This window comes from Protomyctophum bolini, assembly GCF_963924005.1.
Source record: "Protomyctophum bolini genome assembly, chromosome: 4".
Lineage (NCBI taxonomy): Eukaryota > Metazoa > Chordata > Actinopteri > Myctophiformes > Myctophidae > Protomyctophum > Protomyctophum bolini.
The window spans coordinates 19,094,786-19,115,217 of record NC_137865.1 but is presented as its reverse complement, the minus strand read 5'-3'; the positions used below and the strand labels follow the sequence as shown (position 1 = coordinate 19,115,217).

The 20,432-nt window shown below is 45.4% G+C and overlaps 2 protein-coding genes across 7 annotated transcripts in view; both read right to left on the bottom strand.

Annotated features, from left to right (window-relative positions):
- hipk2 (homeodomain interacting protein kinase 2) overlaps positions 1 to 20,432 on the bottom strand; it is a 120,724-nt gene that overhangs the window by 7,112 nt on the left and 93,180 nt on the right. For 5 of the 6 annotated variants that reach the window (XM_080761366.1, XM_080761369.1, XM_080761370.1 and 2 more), the window contains exons 8-12: positions 20,415 to 20,432; positions 15,744 to 15,963; positions 13,440 to 13,561; positions 4,682 to 4,812; positions 2,243 to 2,431 (exon numbers count right to left, since the gene is read on the bottom strand). The exon at positions 20,415 to 20,432 is cut by the window's right edge and continues 145 nt beyond it. In XM_080761366.1, the coding sequence (XP_080617492.1) occupies positions 2,243 to 2,431; positions 4,682 to 4,812; positions 13,440 to 13,561; positions 15,744 to 15,963; positions 20,415 to 20,432 (680 nt within the window). The remainder of the gene's footprint in view (positions 1 to 2,242; positions 2,432 to 4,681; positions 4,813 to 13,439; positions 13,562 to 15,743; positions 15,964 to 20,414) is intronic. The other variant, XM_080761367.1, reaches the window with a different exon arrangement.
- On the bottom strand, positions 6,660 to 6,977 carry LOC308313834 (uncharacterized protein; the record flags this gene model as incomplete). The annotated part of the gene is made up of 1 exon (XM_080761163.1): positions 6,660 to 6,977. A coding segment is annotated over one exon (318 nt), but the record flags the coding sequence as incomplete, so codon positions are not given.

The following is a 20,432-nucleotide window of genomic DNA, read 5'->3' as shown; positions in this document are numbered from 1 at the left end:
TAGTATTTCAAAGTGTCCATGTAGTCATGGACACTGCTAGCAACCAACTGTGGACAGGCCGGCAGTAGGCCTCGTGAAGTTGGCTGGGCTCAGGTCAGGAGGGGAGGAAAGCGAGACGCCAGGTTTGGTGGGGAACTGCGAAAGACAGCGGCTGGCCAAGGGTCAGGGGCCAGTGACCTCTCAGGTCACCCCTCCTCTGAGGAAAGGGCCGTCACACCAGCATAGCGCAGCCTTCAACGTATGAGGAGAAATTCCCCAGGTTGCATACCGGGCGGCACCAGAACAATGGATATAGTCAATAGAGTCGCGAGGGTTACAATGTTTACCCGAGGGGTCGTGAATCACCTCCAAGGGAGTATGTGCAGGAGGGACATTCCGGCCTGGGTGACATGGCCCATAATTCTTCTCCTCCACCTACGGGGGATTACAGTGCTGGAGTTGTATATAAAATATTTTTTCTGTAAACTGATTTTCTTGAGTAATAAACTATTATTGGACTTACAACAACCTCTGCGTTCCGTTCATCTATTCTGGTGAGTAACATAATGATAACTGCATAAAATATAATGGTAACTGCATACTGATTATGATAACATGATAACTCATATTGCAATGATATACATATACTTGATGGGTGCCTAGATGTTTCCCATGTATTTCCTGCCCTATTGCATTCCCTATTTCTGTTGTCATATTTCTGCATGTGTATTTTGGACAAGTGATCAGTGGTCAGTGAATCAGAAAACTACAGGATCCCCGGCACGGAAGGGGAAGCCGGGACCCTGGGAATTAGCAGCAAGTAGTCTCCTCAGGCGAGCCGCTGGAGAGCTCTTGCCGCTTTTCCTGGATCTCGCCATAAAAAAAGGTGGCTGCTCCACTCTCTATGCGAGCCATAGGCTATAGAGGGGGGGAGTGGTGCTAGAGCTGAGAGCTCTCACTCAGCAGTACAGTACTTTTCCCGGGCCTTACAGGCGAGTCGCGGTATTGCCCTGGGAATCTGACTTCACCATAAAATATACCTGGGTCTTCCACTGTCGTGGTGGAGGGGCCCCGACAATTCAACTCAACTCAGTTTCAATGTACTACAAGAAGTGACCGACCGAACAGATTTTTCTGGTACACTCAGCCTGTCAACACCAACACAATTAAAAGGTAAGGTAAACATATCTCTGCTGTCGGGAAGAAACTGAGGACTGTATTTTGCGTGTCTTAAGTACCAGGTCTAACTTGAGTAAACTAAAGACCTGGAGGCGTGATCAATGCCATTTGGCTATTCTGAGTGTCCAAAGAGCATTGATCACGCCTCCAGGTCTTTAGTTTACTCAAGTTAGGTAATAAGACCTGGTACTACACGCAAAATACAGCCCTGAATCTCTAATGTTCATTTTTCAGGAAATTAAGAAAACCTTATATTTTGAAAACAAAGCAATACTGCCTCATCAAAGTTGGTGTTGTGACTTTATATATTGTTTTACAATTACTTGCATGAGAGGTGGTGGAATTAGTTGCTTTAGCAGACAGTTGTTCCAATGTTAAGAGGTTTTGTCAAAAGCGTTTTTTACTACTTTCCATTGGTTACAAACCACACACAGACGTAAAGGGTGTTCAATAGCACTGATTCATGCAAAAGAACGCAAAAACCTCAATAATGGAGTTAGGAGGTTTCCTCCCGACAGCAATGATGTTACAACAGGTCTAAAACGGGTGTAAAGATACAAGATGAACAAGTGCATTGGTAAATTATGAAACACTATATTGAGTGGACAAAATAGGAAACGGAACACACAAGCTGATGAATGATACGTGTATCTGTCTTGATTGAATAAAAACTCACACAATCCTGCAATGTAGAAATACCCAGTTACAAGTAGAAGTCTGTTAGGCCTATTCAACTTTCACTTGCGTTAAAGTACAAAAGTAGCCTATTGGCAATAAAAATGTACTTAAAGTAGGCCTAGAAAAAGTAACAAAAGTAAAAGCACTCATGTCCCAAGTTTACAAAATGTATTAAAATCCTTTGAAAATAGCCAAAGTATAATGGTTTATGAAGTATAGGTTTGTATGTGGTGTATGTGGCTGAAGTGGTTTATAATAGGCTAATAATACAAATGTACAAAGTTTTCAAATAATTGTAGTGGAGTAAAAGTACAATATTTTCCTCTGTGGTGTAGTGGAGTAGAGGTAAAAGTACTGAAGAAGAAAAGTGTAAAGTGTAAAGTAAATGTACGCCACGGTATTCTACCTGGCAGACTGGTGCTGTTTGCTCTTCTTGGAAGAGGCGGAGTTGTTGTTGTTGTTGGTCGCCGGCTGCCTCATGACGTGAGCCACGCCCACGTTGAGAGGCTGGCTGGACGGCAGCGTCACGTGACCCGCCAGCAGGGCCCCCTGTTGCATGATGGGATTGTAATGGCCGCCATGAGGGTGGGGGTTCCTGGACACAGGACAGAGCTCCGCGTTAGTTATGTGGTGCCAACCCTCTGTCCCTTGAAATAAGGACCTGTCTCTTTATTTGGAAACTCAAAGACATGTCCCTTAGGTCCACCTTGGTTCTCAACCTGTTGGCCGGGACCCCCATAGAGTGTGTGTGTGGGGGGGGTCCCAGATAACAGTGAAGTGACAATTTAAGGACTGGTCCAACATCAGCTATTTTCACAATATTTATCTGTGGTACCGAGTCGAACAACATTTTAGGCCTCAACTCCTACATTGCAAGTCAGGGTGGGGGCTGCCGAGTTCAAAATATTTTTTGGGGGGTTGCGGCCCTTAAAGGTTGAGAACCACTGCCCTATTGAACTTTGTTTAGTTCATGAATGTCACACATCTTACAAGTTACATTGTTAACCACTTACTTAGTAAACTGGACCTGAGTTGTCTCTGTACTTTGGACTGCTTTTTTCTATCCACATCAAATCTCTTTGCTAAAAATAGCCAGTCACTGGTAGATAGGCTATTATTATTTTATTTTTTTTGGCTTTTTGTTCATACAGCTCCGTCTTTCCAAAGTTTCCTTAGCTCTTTCAAATTAACACCAGCACAGACCACACACACTAGGAGAAACCAAGCCTGTATTCCCCATATGAACCAGCAGGTGGCAGCAGCCACCTTGTAAGGGGAGGACGGAGAGGATTGAGAGAGAATAAATGAGAGAAAGAGAGAGAGAGAGAGACGAAGAGAGAGAGATGAAGAGAGAGAGAGAGAGACGAAGAGAGAGAGAGAGAGAGATGAAGAAAGAGAGAGAGAAAGAGAGAGAGAGAGAGATGAAGAGAGAGAGAGAGAGACGAAGAGAGAGAGATGAAGAGAGAGAGAGAGAGAGAGATGAAGAAAGAGAGAGAGAAAGAGAGAGAGAGAGAGAGAGAGAGAGAGAGAGAGAGGGAGGCATATATCTCTGCAGAGGAAGTGCGACACTTTCCCCCGCTGTCTCTCCGAGGACAATGGTGCTGTCACTGGACAGGAAGAGGAGGGGGAAGAAGGCAGGAGGTGGGGTAGTCTGGCCACGATGGACAGCACCAAGTGAACCTGTGTGTGTGTGTGTGTGTGTGTGTGTGTGTGTGTGTGTGTGTGTGTGTGTGTGTGTGTGTGCGTGCGTGCGTGCGTGCATGCGTGCGTGCACCCCCGGCCGTATATACCATGTACATCACAACATGATATACCTGCGTCAGGCTTATCTCCCTCCAGACTGATGATCTCTCCCATCTATCTTCCATCATCTCCCCGTCCATTCATCAAGTCGTCCCTGTTGACAGGGCCCTATACCAGACATTATGTCCTCATATGTACATCTATCCCGTCTCTCCCAAGGTAACGCCGCTCTTATAAAAGCAGCACAGTGTTCACTTCAGGGAGTGTGATTCATTCCGGCTGGTGGCTGTCAGGTGGGATGGGGGAGTAAAAACCCCACTCTGTCAATCAGCCCCCCCGATAAACCACCTGTCTTCATCCTGCAGCATGTCTCATACCTGCTCAACCTCAGCACTTAACGGCTTCTATTACAAAAGTATCAAATCTTGATATCGTCGTAGAAACCACCGGTCGTGGCCCACCCATCTGACCACGTAATACGGCAGCCGATTTGGGTGGGCCGTGTGTGATATAGATGTGTTATATTATCATAAAAATCTTAGTGTTTTGTCAATTATTTGGGGGCCCAGTTTCAAAATAATCAAGGCCCACCAGTGGGTCCAACATTCGGGGAAAATAGCCAATCTATAAGCTCAGATCGTAGGAGTGCAAGCTCCTACGATCTGAGCTTATAGATCAGCTAATATGTGTGTTCCACCAAAAGAAATACAATAAATTGCTGGTTGTGCATGCTAAAACATGACTAATTGTCTTTGCTGTACTAAAATAAATGTTTAATTCATCATTGCAGGAATAAAAAACTGACATCAGCACCATTGATGAAACGATGATGAAAGCCTGATGAAAGCTGTTTTCGTTCCCGCAATGCTGAAATAAATATTTGTTGTACTGCAAAGGCAATTAGTTGTCTTTTATTGTTCATCTATGTGTGAGATGCACATGTCTGTCTGTCAGACCAACAGACAGACCGCTTTGCCTCGCTTCGGCAGCTCAACTAATGCGTCATTTATATCTCTTGTGCACTTGTGCGACAATGTTCATTGCCGAAAACAGGCACTGTAGCAAAACCCGAGCATAAATGTTGCGGTGGCGTTCTTCTCACCTCCAGTTGGCGAGAGGCTGTGTGCTGCCCATGGTGTCGGGGATGACCGTGGCATGCTGGACCGAGGTATGGGTGAGCTGCGGCCATGCGGGTGGCAGCAGGATCTGTTGGGTACCGCTGGGCCAGGCCTGCTGAAGTGGCACAATGAGAAGGAGAAAATGGGAATGCTTGTTTAGACAGATGCCATAGGTTCATTGTTTAATTTAACTGGTATCCTAGGTACTTTGAGGCACAACACCAGTTCTCTCTGCACTCTACTTATGTGACTAGACTAGTTTCCCTGTTATGATGATGATTTATGGCTTACTCTAGTTACTCCAAACTCGCACTTGTAAGTCGCTCTTCATAAGAGCGCGTCTGCTAAATGCCTAAAATATAAAAGGGTGGGAGGTGAGTGGGTGCTTTAATGGCGCTTGCAAAAAGGAAAGCAGTGAATTTGAGGATATGTGGTGGAAATCAGCGGAGGTCAGCAGTTGTCGTGTGATGGAACCTTGTGATGAAGACAACATGGTAATCTGACAGAACGTGATGGATTAGTCTCGGTACACTCTAAACATTTTTCAGGGGGAAAAAAATTCATTAAAGTCGATATGAACGCATAAATATAAGTGGCTTCTGGCTGAACATAACAAGACGGATGAACTCCCAGCTCGGCCCCAGGCCCCAGCGACCCATCTATCTAGAAAAAGATAAGACCCAGGAAATCACGGCAACTTCCTACTTTGTCTCTCGCGTGCGTGCGTGCGTGTGTGTGTGTGTGTGTGTGTGTGTGTGTGTGTGTGTATACTTGGAAAGTGTGTGGACAAAATGTCCCCACAAGTATTGTAGAATTTAAGGACAATTGTTCTGGTCCTCATGTGAGAAATGGTGGTTTTATGGTTTAAAAACATGTTGGGAGTTTCAGGAAGAGATTCAAGTTGGGGTCAGGCTTATACATTAAGTTGTAAGTGTTGGGATTAAAGTTATGCTCATGTCATGCACCGACAGTCCCCTTAAGTATAGTAATACAAACATGTGTTTTGAGCTTGCACGTACATACAGTAGAGTGCTTACGTGTTTGTCACAAGACAAATTCCACTCATGTTCTAATTACATTCATAGCTACTGTGACGAACTGCTCTGCATTTCTGCTGCAGAACATGAGGTGTCACAATATGGCCGAGTGTGTGTGTGTGTGTGTGTGTGTGTGACTGTGTGCTCGTGTGTGTGTGTGTGTGTGTGTGTGTGTGTGTGTGTGTGTGTGTGCGTGTGTGTGTGTGTGTGTGCGCGCGTGCGTGCGTGCATGCGTGCATGCGTGCGTGTGTGTGTGTGTGTGTGCGTGTGCATGCGTGCGTGCGTGTGTGAGAGAGAGAGAGCGAGCGTGTGCGCTTGTGTGAGGCCCTAATAGTTTAATGCAGTTATATTGATTAGCACTTTAATGTCAGGACTAATGAATTGTTCCTTTACTACCATTTGCACATCTATTTACAACGGCATCAGTATGTGTCGCAGCACACAAACGCGTGCGCACGCACACATGCACACACACACACACACACACACACACACACACAGAGAGAGAGAGACGGTAGAGAGTGGGCGAGAGAGAGAGCATGAAGGGCAAAGCAGATAGTATATGCTAAATCCACTGCATTCGTGATGAAAACAAACAAGTCATATCATTAATATTTAGATAGTTGTTTTTCTCCATTTTCATCCCACTGTGTTATTGTTTCAGTACTCAGATAAAAGAAAATAGCTGGTCTCCAATTTTAAGACAGTCTGACAGTCTGATTGAAAATGTGTTTTGTCTGCAGTGAGTTGCAAAAATGATTAAAGTCCTAAGCAAAAGCAGCCTGAGCCTGAAGTACTGTTGGGTGGTGGGGGTGTGGGTGGTGGGGATGTGGGTGGTGGTGGTGTGGGTGGTGGTGGTGGGGGTGTGGGTGGTGGGGATGTGGGTGGTGGTGGTGTGGGTGGTGGTGGTGGGGATGTGGGTGGTGGTGGTGTGGGTGGTGGTGGTGGGGGTGTGGGTGGTGGGGATGTGGGTGGTGGTGGTGTGGGTGGTGGTGGTGGGGGTGTGGGTGGTGGTGGTGGGGGTGGTGGTGGTGGGGGTGTGGGTGGTGGTGGTGTGGGTGGTGGTGGTGGGGGTGGTGGTGGTGGGGGTGTGGGTGGTGGTGGTGTGGGTGGTGGTGGTGGTGGGGATGTGGGTGGTGGTGGTGTGGGTGGTGGTGGTGGGGGTGGTGGTGGTGGGGGTGTGGGTGGTGGTGGTGGTGGGGATGTGGGTGGTGGTGGTGTGGGTGGTGGTGGTGGTGGGTGTGTGGGTGGTGGGGATGTGGGTGGTGGTGGTGGGGATGTGGGTGGTGGTGGTGTGGGTGGTGGTGGTGGTGGGTGTGTGGGTGGTGGGGATGTGGGTGGTGGTGGTGGGGATGTGGGTGGTGGTGGTGTGGGTGGTGGTGGTGGTGGGTGTGTGGGTGGTGGGGATGTGGGTGGTGGTGGTGTGGGTGGTGGTGGTGTGGGTGGTGGTGGTGGGGGTGTGGGTGGTGGGGATGTGGGTGGTGGTGGTGTGGGTGGTGGTGGTGGGGGTGTGGGTGGTGGGGATGTGGGTGGTGGTGGGGGTGTGGGTGGTGGGGGGGTGTGTGGGTGGTGGTATGTGCTGGTTGGTTGACCCCAAGAGTTCTAGACCACACCCACAGCCTTTTTATCAAAATGTGCCATTAATGGCCGTACATGTTGGGGGGGGGGTTCAGTGCAGGGTTCAGTGGGTCCCCAGCAAAATGATTGATAGTACAGAGTGTACAAATTTATACACTCAAGAGTTAAGGGGCCCCATGGACTAATGCACTTGCCATAGTACACCACTTGACATAGCCTCGATGACCATGCAGTTTAGAATGGTTAAAATGTAAAAGATAGCATGTTATTTCGACAGATGCAGGTTCATTTGTTGACCTGGCATCCTATAGTTTGTATACGTTTTCAATGTACATACATATCTATTTTCTTGTTTTCTTTTTGTTTGTTATTTGTCAAAGGCTAAATCAGTGCAACCAACCAAGCCCAGCAGTCTGCCGTCAACGAGGCGGATGCGTGCACGTGACCACGCCCTCAGGCGTTTTACCGGTTTATACTATTTAGACTGATATGTTCTTGGTTGACCATGTTTATGTACGGGAACCCCTTTTGGTGTTTTAAGGGTTATGTTAAACTTTAGCTGGATTTTTTTAATTGTGACAATGTGACGCAAATATTTGAATACTTGCTTTCAGAGAAAGTTTTTAACTCAAATCTCTGAATATAAGTTATTTCAGAGCGAATGTTTTTAACTCAAATCTTTGCTTCTGTGAGGTCATTTTCAGATGGGGGTGGGCGGCCAATTACATATATTTTTGGGCGTCCTTGACATGAAAATGTTTGAGAATGACTGACATAGAATGGTCTTTCATAAAACTGTCAAGATTTAGAAGGCATTTGTAGAATTGTCCTCAGGTCTAAATGGGTTAAGAGTATCTGCTTTGTTTTTCGTTTTTTCAACCAAGGTTCATGTTTGTTATTACAGAAAGGAAAGATGAGTGTTAATTTTTAAATGTGTATTTTTTTACACATTTTTACAGCGATTTCTATATTATTATTTACTATAGTTTACTAGATCCCAGGAAAGTACTCATGGCCACAAAAGATCACAGGATCTACTGAATGTGAAGGAAGAGGTGACAAACATAGCCTATGACACACAGTATGGCATCTCCCTAGTAGTCAGTGGTTCATCCCCCTAGTAGTCAGTGGTTCATCCCCCTAGTAGTCAGTGGTTCATCCCCCTAGTACTAGTCAGTGGTTCATCCCCCTAGTAGTCAGTGGTTCATCCCCCTAGTAGTCAGTGGTTCATCCCCCTATTAGTCAGTGGTTCATCCCCCTAGTAGTCAGTGGTTCATCCCCCTAGTAGTCAGTGGTTCATCCCCCTAGTAGTCAGTGGTTCATCCCCCTAGTAGTCAGTGGTTCATCCCCCTAGTAGTCAGTGGTTCGTTCAGACGCACGGAAAACAACTATTGTGGCTAGATGTAATTTCCTGGGGTCTAGTAGGACTATAAAGTAATAATAAATAAATCGCTGTAAAACATATATTTAGCCACTTGTTCGAATGCCCCCGCCCCGTCAAAAATAGCTAAAACGAACGAAAGCAGCAAATGAAAAAAAAATTACACTCATCTTTTAGTTTCTCTAATAACCACCTAAAACATGAACCTTAAAAACTAAAGTTATCCTTGTAATGTAAATTGTAATGCATAGGTGTCCTAATTCTAGTCCATCATCCATTTATCCCTCCATCAATCCATCTATTCTCCATCTCTCCCTCTCATCTCTGTCTCTCTCTGTCCACGGCCACTCCACATTCCTGTGTGTCGCTGCCTCGTGGGCGTGTGTCTGTGTTGTGTAACTGGCCTGTCTGCCCCCTGAAACGGTAACCCAGTTAGGAATAGTCCCCCCCCCCCCCCCCCCCTGCTTCCCTTTCTTCTTGGAGCCCATAGCGATCGCCGCGGCAGCACAGACCCCGGCCCACCCGCCTGCCCGCCCCTCACCACCCCCCGGCACCACCCCGGACCCCCTCGCCTCCCGCGGGGTGAAAACCCTTTGTCACCTCGGGGCTCTGAAAGCCTGGGCTCTCTGCACTCCACCAATTGTTTCCACATTTTCTGCATTCCTGCCACGGATAAAAGTTCTGCTGGCCACCCTCCCTCCTTTCCTCGCCTCCACTAGTGGATAGTAACTAAGTACATTTACTCCAGTAATGTAACTTAAGTAACATTTTGAGGGTCCGTTTCTCAATACTTGATACTTCTACTAATACAACGTATTTCAAGATGTATTTATATCAGTCAGGTGACATCTTACGTTGTCATTTACTGCCCTAACCAAACATTGAAGTCCATAGACTTGGCTGGCAATAGATTATATCATAATTGCCCTAACAAACATTACATTCCATAGACTGCCACATGACATAATTTTGGGAAGCCCATTCATTGTAGGGGCTATAGTGCCCCTCAAAAATCTGAGCATTTCTTCCACCCCCCCCCTCCCTCCCTCCCTGAGTGGCTGGCTGGAGCCCTCCTCCACTCTGCCCCCTTTCCCTCTCTGCACTGAGCCCAGGGTGCAGGGTGCAGGGTGGGCTGGCAGAACCCCGGCCATGGGGGGCCATGGGGGGCCATGGGGGGCCAGACCAAGTGGACTGGAGGCCAGACTGCCACGAAAAGAGCCAAACAAACTACGGAGTGGAGACCTCCCACGGAAGAAGGAAACATGCGAGCACGGGGGTGCGCGCGCGCACACACACACACACACACACACACACACACACACACACACACACACACACACACACACACAGACAGACAGACAGACACACACACACACACACACACACACACACACACACACGCATACCACACAACCAGTTATTAGGTGTGCAGCTCGCTGGCCTATATAAACCATCTGCTTGTGTTAACTACAGTGTGCAGTTGTTTAACATGTGTGGAGGTTATGGTGGTTGTGTGTGTGGTGCTGGACGGTAACCATACATTCCGATTTGCGACGCGTCGTAAATAATGCTTGTAAATCACCTACTATGGCAATGCACAAAATAGGCTTTGGGTTGAAGGTGGTTTAATTTCTGCACTAGCTAGAATTGGCTAGAGAATGTATGACTTTTCAGACCATAGGTTTCTTTCTCTTCCCACCTGCAGCAGAGACACTTGTAGAATTCTACACCAAGTGACTAATCTTCTCTTAGTGGGGTTCCCTGGCAACAGACGTTTGTCAAATGAGAGGTCCATGGCTTACTACGTATCAATTTGGGTGTCCTCGACAAGTTTTAGAACCACTGGTTTTATGGGTCATAATGGTCTCTGTCGGGGGGAAACCTCATATGTCCAAGACTGTCAAGATTGCAGATCTGCTTCTTTTGGTGCTTTTCTGTGTGACGCTGTAAAGTAGGAAGTTAATTTACGGAGATTTAAAAAATAATAATAATAAGATATGATATAGATATAGAAATGCATAAACATTTTCCTCCTCCACTAGACACAGTATAGTTAACATCATGTCATGATTTGGCCCACCATCAGACAGAGTCCGTTTGGAAAACAACCTTGGTTAGCTCCGCCAGAACATTAAACCTGCAGCCAGAAACCTAGGTGTCACCCTCGTTTCCAACCTCTCCCTGGAGGACCATGTAAAAAAGGTTGTCCAGTCCTCATTCTACCACCTAAAAGGCTAAAACCCTTCCTCTCACGCCCGACTTAAACAAAGTCATCCACGCCTTCATCTATTCACTATTGCAATTCCCTTTACACCTGTCTTTCCAAAAAATCTATTCACCAACTACAATTGGTCCAAAATGAAGCAGCCCGCCTCCTAACAGGTGCAAGAAAGTTCGACCATATTACTCCCATCCTCGCCACCCTCCACTGGTTGCCTATCTCTTTTAGAATTAATTTTAAATTTTTACTTTTTACTTTCAAGGCTAGGTCCGGGAAAAGCCATTCTCACCATAAAAACAGGCCACAAAAAGACTATTGGCGATCCACGCACCTTCATTATGGAACACCCTGCCACTGGAGATCAGACTCGGTTCCTCGTTTTAAATCACTCCTGAAGACCCATTTCTACAAAGCTGCTTTTAATCCTTTATCGTTGTGATTTATTTTGATTTTCTGGTGTATTTTTCACCTTTTTATGTTTTTCACTGATGTGCCATTATTCTGTGTTTTTGTTGTTGCCTTTGGATGTATGATATGTTCTATGCTCTTGTTGTTCAGCACTTTGTGACCTTGAAAGGTGCTATATTAAATAAAGCTTTATTATTATTATTATTATTATTTGATTGGTCCACATTATGCACTCTATGATGGTTAGTGCTCCTTGATTGGTCCATGTTATGCAATCTAGGATGGTTAGTGGTCGTTGATTGGTCGATGTTATGCACTCTAGGATGATTATTGGTCGTGGATTGGTCCGTGTTATGCACACTAGGCTGGCGATGTTGTGAACCCCCTGGTTGCTTCCTCACTGGATCCTCTGAGGCCTGTAATTTGGAACGGCTGACTTGGAAGAAGCCCTGAAGCTAATCACCATTTGGTGTATCCGACAGATTAGCCCTCTCCATAGGAACACTGAGGCCTCATTCACACGTACCAAACACCAATCAAGCAAATGTTTGGTCATTTATTTTGTTTTTTTAGGCCACCGCAATGCTTTTCCAATGGGAGTCACATGGTTTGATCAAACATTTGTGTTTGATTGCTGATTGCTGGTGGTGTTCTGCCCCTCCCCCCTCATCAAACAAGAATGTTTGGTCAAACCATGTGACTCCCATTGGAAAAGCATTGTGGTGTCCTAAAAAAAACTAAACATTTCTTTTATTGTGTTTGATACGTGTGAATGAGGCCTGACACACACGCAGACGCACATGCATACACGTTTATTAAGGACACAAACATCTTAGGAAAAGTTAGGATAGTAGATCGCTGCAATTTTGCAATCACCACACAACTATCTTATAGAACATGGAAAACAACACTAACGCCAACCTCCTAAACCTAACCTCTAAATATCTAATGCTAACACTAACCCCAACCTGAAACTGTTTGTACTATAGTTGTGGGGACATTTTATCCTCAAAAGTAGATTAATACAAGTATACAGATGCACGCACGCACACACACACACACACACACACACGCACAGCTTTGCTGCTTGCGTACCTACTGCATGATTAACTAGAGATAAGGGAACACTTCCCAGGTTTCTCAGAGATATTTAAAGCCCTCATGGAACTTTCCAGAGGGACAGAGGTGTCGACTGGTGGCCTGCGTGTACTGTGTTCTATGCCTTCCTCTTTAACAGCCCCCACTCCTGTTGGCGCGGGGGCTCCTGTTAACCACTTAAGGCCTATATAATTCGTCCTAGGCATTTACAATTTTCACCTATATTGACATGCACAAAATAGGGACACAGTGTTGGAAACTGGTTAAATGTTGTCTCTGTTGAAGGCCTTCAGCCTTGATGGTTACAGACTTTATGCCTTCACGTGCATTAGATTGTGGCAGCCTCCAGAGAGAGAGAGAGAGAGAGAGAGAGAGAGAGAGAGACAGAGAGAGAGAGAGAGAGAGAGAGAGAGAGAGAGAGAGAGAGAGAGAGAGAGAGAGAGAGAGAGAGAGGGGGGAAAGAGACGGCGAGAGGTAGAGGGAGAGAGGGAGAGAGGGAGAGAGAGAGAGAGAGGAGAAAGAGACGGCGAGAGGTAGAGGGAGAGAGGGGGAGAGAGAGAGGGGGGGAGAGAGAGAGAGAGAGAGAGAGAGAGAGAGAGAGAGAGAGAGAGAGAAGAGAGAGAGAAAGAGAGAGGGGGGGAAAGAGACAGTGAGAGGTAGAGGGAGAGTGGGAGAAACAGACAGACAGGAAAAGAGACAGACAGATTAGACAGCCTAATGCACAGAGGTTGCTTTGAATGCATGCAGGACCAAACAGCTGCCAGCAGGGGGCAGTGCCACAAGCATTATTTGTTTCCCAGCCTTCATCCATAGCTTGTTAGTGATTCTTCTCCATGTCTAGAAATGTGTCCTGGGGGACATTCCTGGTGTGTGAACAAACTTCAGACATACGTATGAACTAAGCCGTGGTTCTATCTGAACTTGTGATATGAAGCTAACTACAGATATATGAAGCTGCATGTGGCTCAATTTCCCGAGGTGTAAAACTATGGATAAATTAAGCTGTGGTTCTATCTTACCTGTGTGAGGAGACCGGGCTGGATCTGCAGGGGCTGACCAACGGGGGCCTGGGTCACTATGGGAACCGCGTTATCCATACGCACCGAGTAACCAGTGTGTTTGGACGGGGATGCCTGCAGACCTGTATATGCATGGCGGAAAAAAACATGCACACGCACACATTTAGCAACCACAAGTATAGAAAAAAAAGAGTACACCCACAAACACACATAAGTACGGGGGGGACATAAACAATGCAGCACATCATAGCACAACCCCCTATAGTCATTTGGCAATTGTTCTATTGCATGTGGGAAAAGCTTCAATAGCCCTATGTGCACACATTGATTTATCTGGATTCAAACACACCCCTGTGTCAGTACACACACGAAGAAAAAAACACACAAACTGTAGTCATGAAAATAGGGAGGTCGAGATAAAAACAACCCACTTGTAAAAACGGTTAGAACAACAACAATAAACACAATTTCAGCCCTGTTAGCTGTGAAGCTGGTGGACTGTGGCACATAAAGTCAGGTGAGAAAAGCCTCACAGAATGATATAAAGATTCCTTTGGAATGACTAATTGCCTCGCCGGCTCGTTATATATATTGGATCACGGCTGCGTTTTTTATGGGCCGACAAGGGCCGTGGGCGTGTCGGACAACGTTGCAGAAACACAGAGGGACACTGCTTGTAAAACGGAGCTATTTGACTATCTGTGGCACCAGCAGCACATCGCTATTTATAGCAGCTGTTCTCAACCTTTTTAATTACAATTCACAATGCGTTGCTCTTATCTCCTCTTATCTCCATATTTTAACCCCCATAAATTAACACCATACTTGATTATACTGTGGCGTCAAAAGTTAGCCTGTAAGTGTTCTTTTCGTCGACTAAAACTAAGACTAAATATACTGACGATTTCGTCAACAAATAGAAACTAGACTAAAATGTTAGGAAGGGACTAGTGGACAAGAGATCCAGTAAAAAAAAAAGTAATTTTACACACAAAAAAACAAGGCCCGCCTAAACACATTTTGTTCGACTAAATCAACAGTAGATTTAGTCGACTAAAATCTTATGATATTTAGTCGTCTAAAACTAGACTAACACTAAAACATTCCAGGTGTCTAACATGTGACTAAAACTAAATGAAAACTATTGACTATGACTATGTCATGACTATGACTAAAATTTAAATTTGCTGCCAAAAACAACACTGCTGTAAACCAGACGAATCTGCCAGCGCACTAAAGAAAAAACGAACAAATGTGCTCGGTAGATTTGGCCTGGCCCCCGCTCGGTTGTTATTGCATTCCGCTGTCCCCTAAGTTGTGGGGCACCAAATAATATAAAATAATAAGAAAGATGCACAAAATGTGAGCTTGTAGATCAGCTATTCTAGTCAAACTAAATGTAATTTAATCAACTCCTACAATTCCAAATGCTTGTCAGGGTGGAGGGGTCCACAGTTAAAATATGATTACTTGGGAGGGAGGCTTACCATTTAAAATATGATTACTTGGGAGGGAGGGTCCCCAGTTAAAATATGATTATTTGGGGGGGTTGCGACCTGAGAAGGTTGAGAACCACAGATTTAGAGGCCAGGGAATCCATACTGCTTTTAAACATTACATAATTCCTTCTAGACAAACACAGGAAGAACTAAGAGCAGGGAGTTTCATTTCTGCTTTTGTTGTAGAGGAGGCACTCTGTCCTGAGCTGATCTCCACAATAGCATGCAAGATGCTATCACAAAAATAACATTAAAGAGCTGTCCACACCCAGAATGATATCTATAAAGATAACTATAATTATAATAATGTTGTAATCAGCAAATACATTATACGTACACATACAAGTATGCTTAATCAAATAATAATAATAATGAATAATGTCTAAGTATGTATTTCTGTAGCCATATGTATTTGTACGTATAATGCTTAGATATTCACACATCACGTCTATATTTACACATCATCTCTGTTGGGTGGAAACCACAAAATGTTTCCAGGTTTCATGGTTCCATGTACTGTACTGTACTGTACTGTACTGTACTGTACTGTACTGTACTGTACTGTACTGTACTGTACTGTACTGTACTGTACTGTACTGTACTGTGTTTGTGTGTTAGGCTGTGCAACAGTGACACTTGGTGGTGAACAAACGCTATAACGCTATTTCCATGCTCGGACACAGCCAGGGACAGACCCAGGGACACAGGCACACACATAGCTGTCTATAGGAGTGGTTGCACCACTCAAAAACACAAACCATTAAGTGGATCGTGCTCGATGGTGCATGGAGGCCAGAACTCTTACCTTGGAAGCCGGTCGGGCAGACGATGAGCGCCTGCTGGAAGGGGTCCGACCGTGCGGCGCAGAGCTGCGGGGCCCCAGGGGGCCCCTGCAGGGGGATGCTCCGCTGGGCCACAAGCGGAGCAGAGGGCTGGTAGAGTGCAGATTGGTAGTTTAGTATGGAGACGTCAGGGTTGGCAAGGGAAAGAGTGGCATTGGTGGTGGAGGAGGGAGCCAGGCTGGCCTAAAAATAGGGATGGAAGAGAAATAAAAGTCATGAGTGCGGAGGTGTGACGGGACAGGGACAGTGTTGCAGAGAGATATAAGCAACCAGGTCTTAAAACAAGTCCCCCAAAAGCGACTAGACTATGGCTATTTTGAAAATAGCAGATTTACAAGATCACAACGCGTTGGGAACATGCCCAAACCCTGCAACCCGCAACCACTGATATTTACAAGCGACTTTACAGAAAACAAGCCCATAGTCGCTTAGAATAATCAGACATGCCCTCTATAGCAGGGGGGTCAAACTAATTTTGGGGCAAGGGCCACATTGCGCGAAAGGTGACTTGATGAGGGCCAGTTGCAACTCACGTGAGTTGACTTAGACCTAGAGTCTATAGGCACTCGCCGCTCTAGACCAGAAATCATACAGGCTGGGCCAGGCTACTGCACGCTCAACAGTCAACACCACCTGTTTCATAAGGTTCTAAATGTCCCTGACTCGCATCGGTAATGCAGCAAAAATGCAGTTTGCAAAGGTGCAATCACTCCTACATTTCCCATTGTAATCAATCATCAAGGTGGCAGCCAAATGGCACGTGGCACATTAAGGTCTGAGATGTGATTACATTATCCTACAATCAACGCGTCGAGACCGTGCACCGTGCCGGGAGGAAGGAAATGCATATTTCATATCGCCGGCGTCAGACAGGAACCTCATATCTGCACATTTAAACATTTTGTGTTTTTTCCCCATATATGAATGACATCTGTCATAAATCAAATGTCATGTATAGAGCCATGAAAGAAACATCTGATGGAATCTGCTTTGTGATCACAGCTAACACATACTGCACGTTGTTTAGTGTGTATTTAGCACATTGTAGTCTTAGCAGCTGGCGATGTTGTTTATATTTCGCCAGAAACGGTAATATGTTGGCCACGATGCAATCAAAAATCCCTATTCACATCTGAACGCCGGACGGATTTGACATAAAGACAGATTTTGGACTATTTTTCAGAGAAAACAGGCAGGAAAGAAATCATAATGAGTGGATTCCAATGGGGTGCGCGCGCATTTCGCCTTGTGCCTGGAGGGACATAGCAACCTGCCTAGCAACCTGGGAAAATTGAGGTATGTGTTTTGCTTCCGTCGGTCGATTTTGATATAAAGCTATAAACCTGCGGCGCCACGGCTTCGGCAATCAAAGGGTAATTATGATAACCTGCAGTGCCGCGGGTCATGGCAACAAGGGTGTTGTATTGACTGAGTGTAATATGTTTTCATGTTGTGTAATGTCATTTATTTTTGTGTGGAGGAGTAGCTGCTGCTAAATAAGCAATAAACAATAAACAGTGCCACACAAAAGTAGCAAAAAAAAGAAAAGAAAAGCTGATCTGATTATGAAGCACATACAGCATCGAGATGTGTTTCGAGCTTGTAGATTTATTTTTTGCACATAATGAGGTTTGCACCCGACAGCGACGATATGCCAGAATATACAGTATTTCTTTTCAGATAGACACCACACACAGCCCTGGGGGTGTGTCCTGACCATCTACTGTATACAGTATTTCTTTTCAGATAGACACCACACACAGCCCTGTGGGTGTGTCCTGACCATCTACTGTAATAACTGTATATTGCACATGTTCCTGGAAGGTGCTTCCCGCCCGTATTAACAACATAAAACATTGTAAACCTAAAGGACACACATGTTGCACATAAAAGCTGAGTGATTGGGATTTGCGCAGGCTTAACCCCCGCAGCGCCGCTGGGTCAGAAAGAGGGAGGAGAGCGACAGAAAGGAAAGGAACAACGGAGAGATGTGTTTGTCGTGCCTCGCAGCACCGTTCTGGCAACACTATAAGCTGCTTATTTCAATGGAGATTCTTTACGTTTTTGTCACATTCCTATAAGCCAATAATTTGATGATGACCGGTGGAGTCTCCGGTAAAGCCTCCTACTGAACAATGACCCGGACATCAAATTATTGACCAGGGAATGCGAGAAAATTGCCATGAATTCAAGGCTTCATGGGGTGTGTAATTTATAGAAAATAACAAACAAACAAACAAACAAACACCTGGCCCTTACCAATTATTAACTTTTTGTTTTCATTCGTTAAATACGTGCACAAACTATGGCAGTGGTACTCAAAGAGAGGTCCTCTGCAGCGAAATCAGGAAGAGTTCTCAACTTGAAGTTTAGTTTATTTCATAATAAATAATGAAAATGTATCTACAGCATACTGTAGAAGGTAAAGCATAGGGCGCCCGCTGGCCTAGTGGTCCAGGCACAAGCCACATATAGGCTCTGGCCTGACTGCGTGTTCGAGCCCCGTTCATGACGACCTTTGCTGCGTGTCTCTCCCCATCTCTCTCTCCCTCTTTCCTGTCAATCTTCAATTGAAACTATCAATAAAAGGCAGAAAAGCCAAAAAAGAAAAGAAAGGCAAATAAGCTATAATAATAATGAGCTGCAGCCGCGAGGAGTTTGACATTCAGTGCTCTTGACTCCGCGCTGCACAGCCGACAGGCATTAGGTAATTATACAAGCGCAGGTATCTCCCCTGCGTGTGTATAGCACATTAATAAGTGATGAGCAACACTACAGACGGCGAGAGTGGGATAACATCCCCGTTACAAACAAATGCTTTTAAGAGGCACCGCTTGTGCTCTCATAGTATTTGTTCCCCCGCACGCCGACGTCTAATTTTAGCCCTCTCATTAAGCCTTATGTGGGGGGGGAGATGGCGGGTAGCTTTCATTTTTCATTTGCTCTCTTTAGCGTGTTCGATGGGCGCCAGGGGAGGGAACATAATCAATATGGCACCGTGGCATTCATCATAAACAAGCGGTTCGTGGCAGAGCTCGCACGGTGTGTGTCTGTGAGTCAAAAGATGCCTTCGTTCCTTCTCGGGGGCTCCGGGAAAGTGGAGAAATTGTAACGGCATGACTGCAGCTGGCCTTACATGTTTGCAGAACACAAGTCATTTCAGGAAAAGTAGATGGTGCCAAAAAAATATGATGTTTATGCCTTACTTCAAAAATAGCAAAGAAATAGCCCATTCTATGAGTACGCACAGACACGCACGCACGTCAAGGCAAATTTGCTGTAGCATTTGCCTTGACGACCATGCAGTCTTATGCAAAGGTTAAAATTGAATTGAGATAACATGTTATCTAACATGTTATCTCAATTTCAACGTACAGATTATTATTTTATCCGTTATTTATTTTATTTATAATGTCAGCGGCCATCACAAAAAAACACATTCAGAGGTACAGGAACTAATATGCATACAATCACTGGATTGGAGGTTAAATATGAATGCCAGGGGGTGGCAATAATTGCCATCCCCCTGGGACTGTCAACTGAGACGCGTGTGTGTTACGGAGCCAGGTGCGAGAAGGACAGGCTTATGTAGAGGGAATGTGGAAACTGTTTGAATCAGCGCAAGATCAGGGTTTTTTAAGTCATGGGGCGGGCTGGCTCGATATGTTTACTGATAGAGAACTCTGTTCACGAGAGAGAGAGAGAGAGAGAGAGAGAGAGAGAGAGAGTGGGGGAGGTAGAATTGTAACTATAAGCACAAATGTGAAAAACCCCTCACAGCGACACCCGGTGATACCAGGAGAAGAAGAATGTCAGCAGTTTGAATTCACATGCAGACACAGCACACGCACACGCGCACACGAGGAGAGGAGAGGAGAGGAGAGGAGAGGAGAGGAGAGGAGAGGAGAGGAGAGGAGAGGAGAGGAGAGGAGAGGAAGCCTCTGCAAAAAAAACAGGGGGGATTCTTAAGTCCTGGAAGTGGCGGAATACTAGGCCAGCAGGAAGCGGGGGGGGGGGGGGGGGATCTTGTCGTGTGTGTAATCAGCACTGTGACAATCCCAAAGGACCCCAAGGCATACACACTGATGCAGGCAGACAGACGGATTCACACTGGGAGGGAGGGACGGACGGACGGACGGACGGACAGACAGACAGACAGACAGACAGACAGACAGACAGACAGACAGACAGACAGACAGACAGACAGACAGACAGAGACCTAGTAATCCGTTTAACCACTTAAAACCCTGTCGTAGGACGGCTCTACAAGCTCACAACGCATTGCAATGCACAGAGTTATGATATTCTTTAACAATATGCATTTGTTTAACCCATGTGCATCATTTCCATCTTTCATTTGCATCTTTTCCTCGGTTTTGTGTAAACAAAAAAAGAAAAATGTTCAAACATAGCAGATGTACAAGCTCGCCGCGCTGTGAGCAGCTTGTACATCTGCCATTTTTGAGAACCGCTGCTCTAGTCTATAGACCAATGTTCTAAATCCTAAGAGTTTTCTGAAAAAAAGAATGATTCTAAAATGCAATAAATATATTGTTAAAAAAAAAAGATACAGATACTTTTCCTGGTTTTTAATAGCACTTGAGTGAATGTACGTGGTTAGTTAGTTAGTGTACCTGGCTGTGTACAGCGTT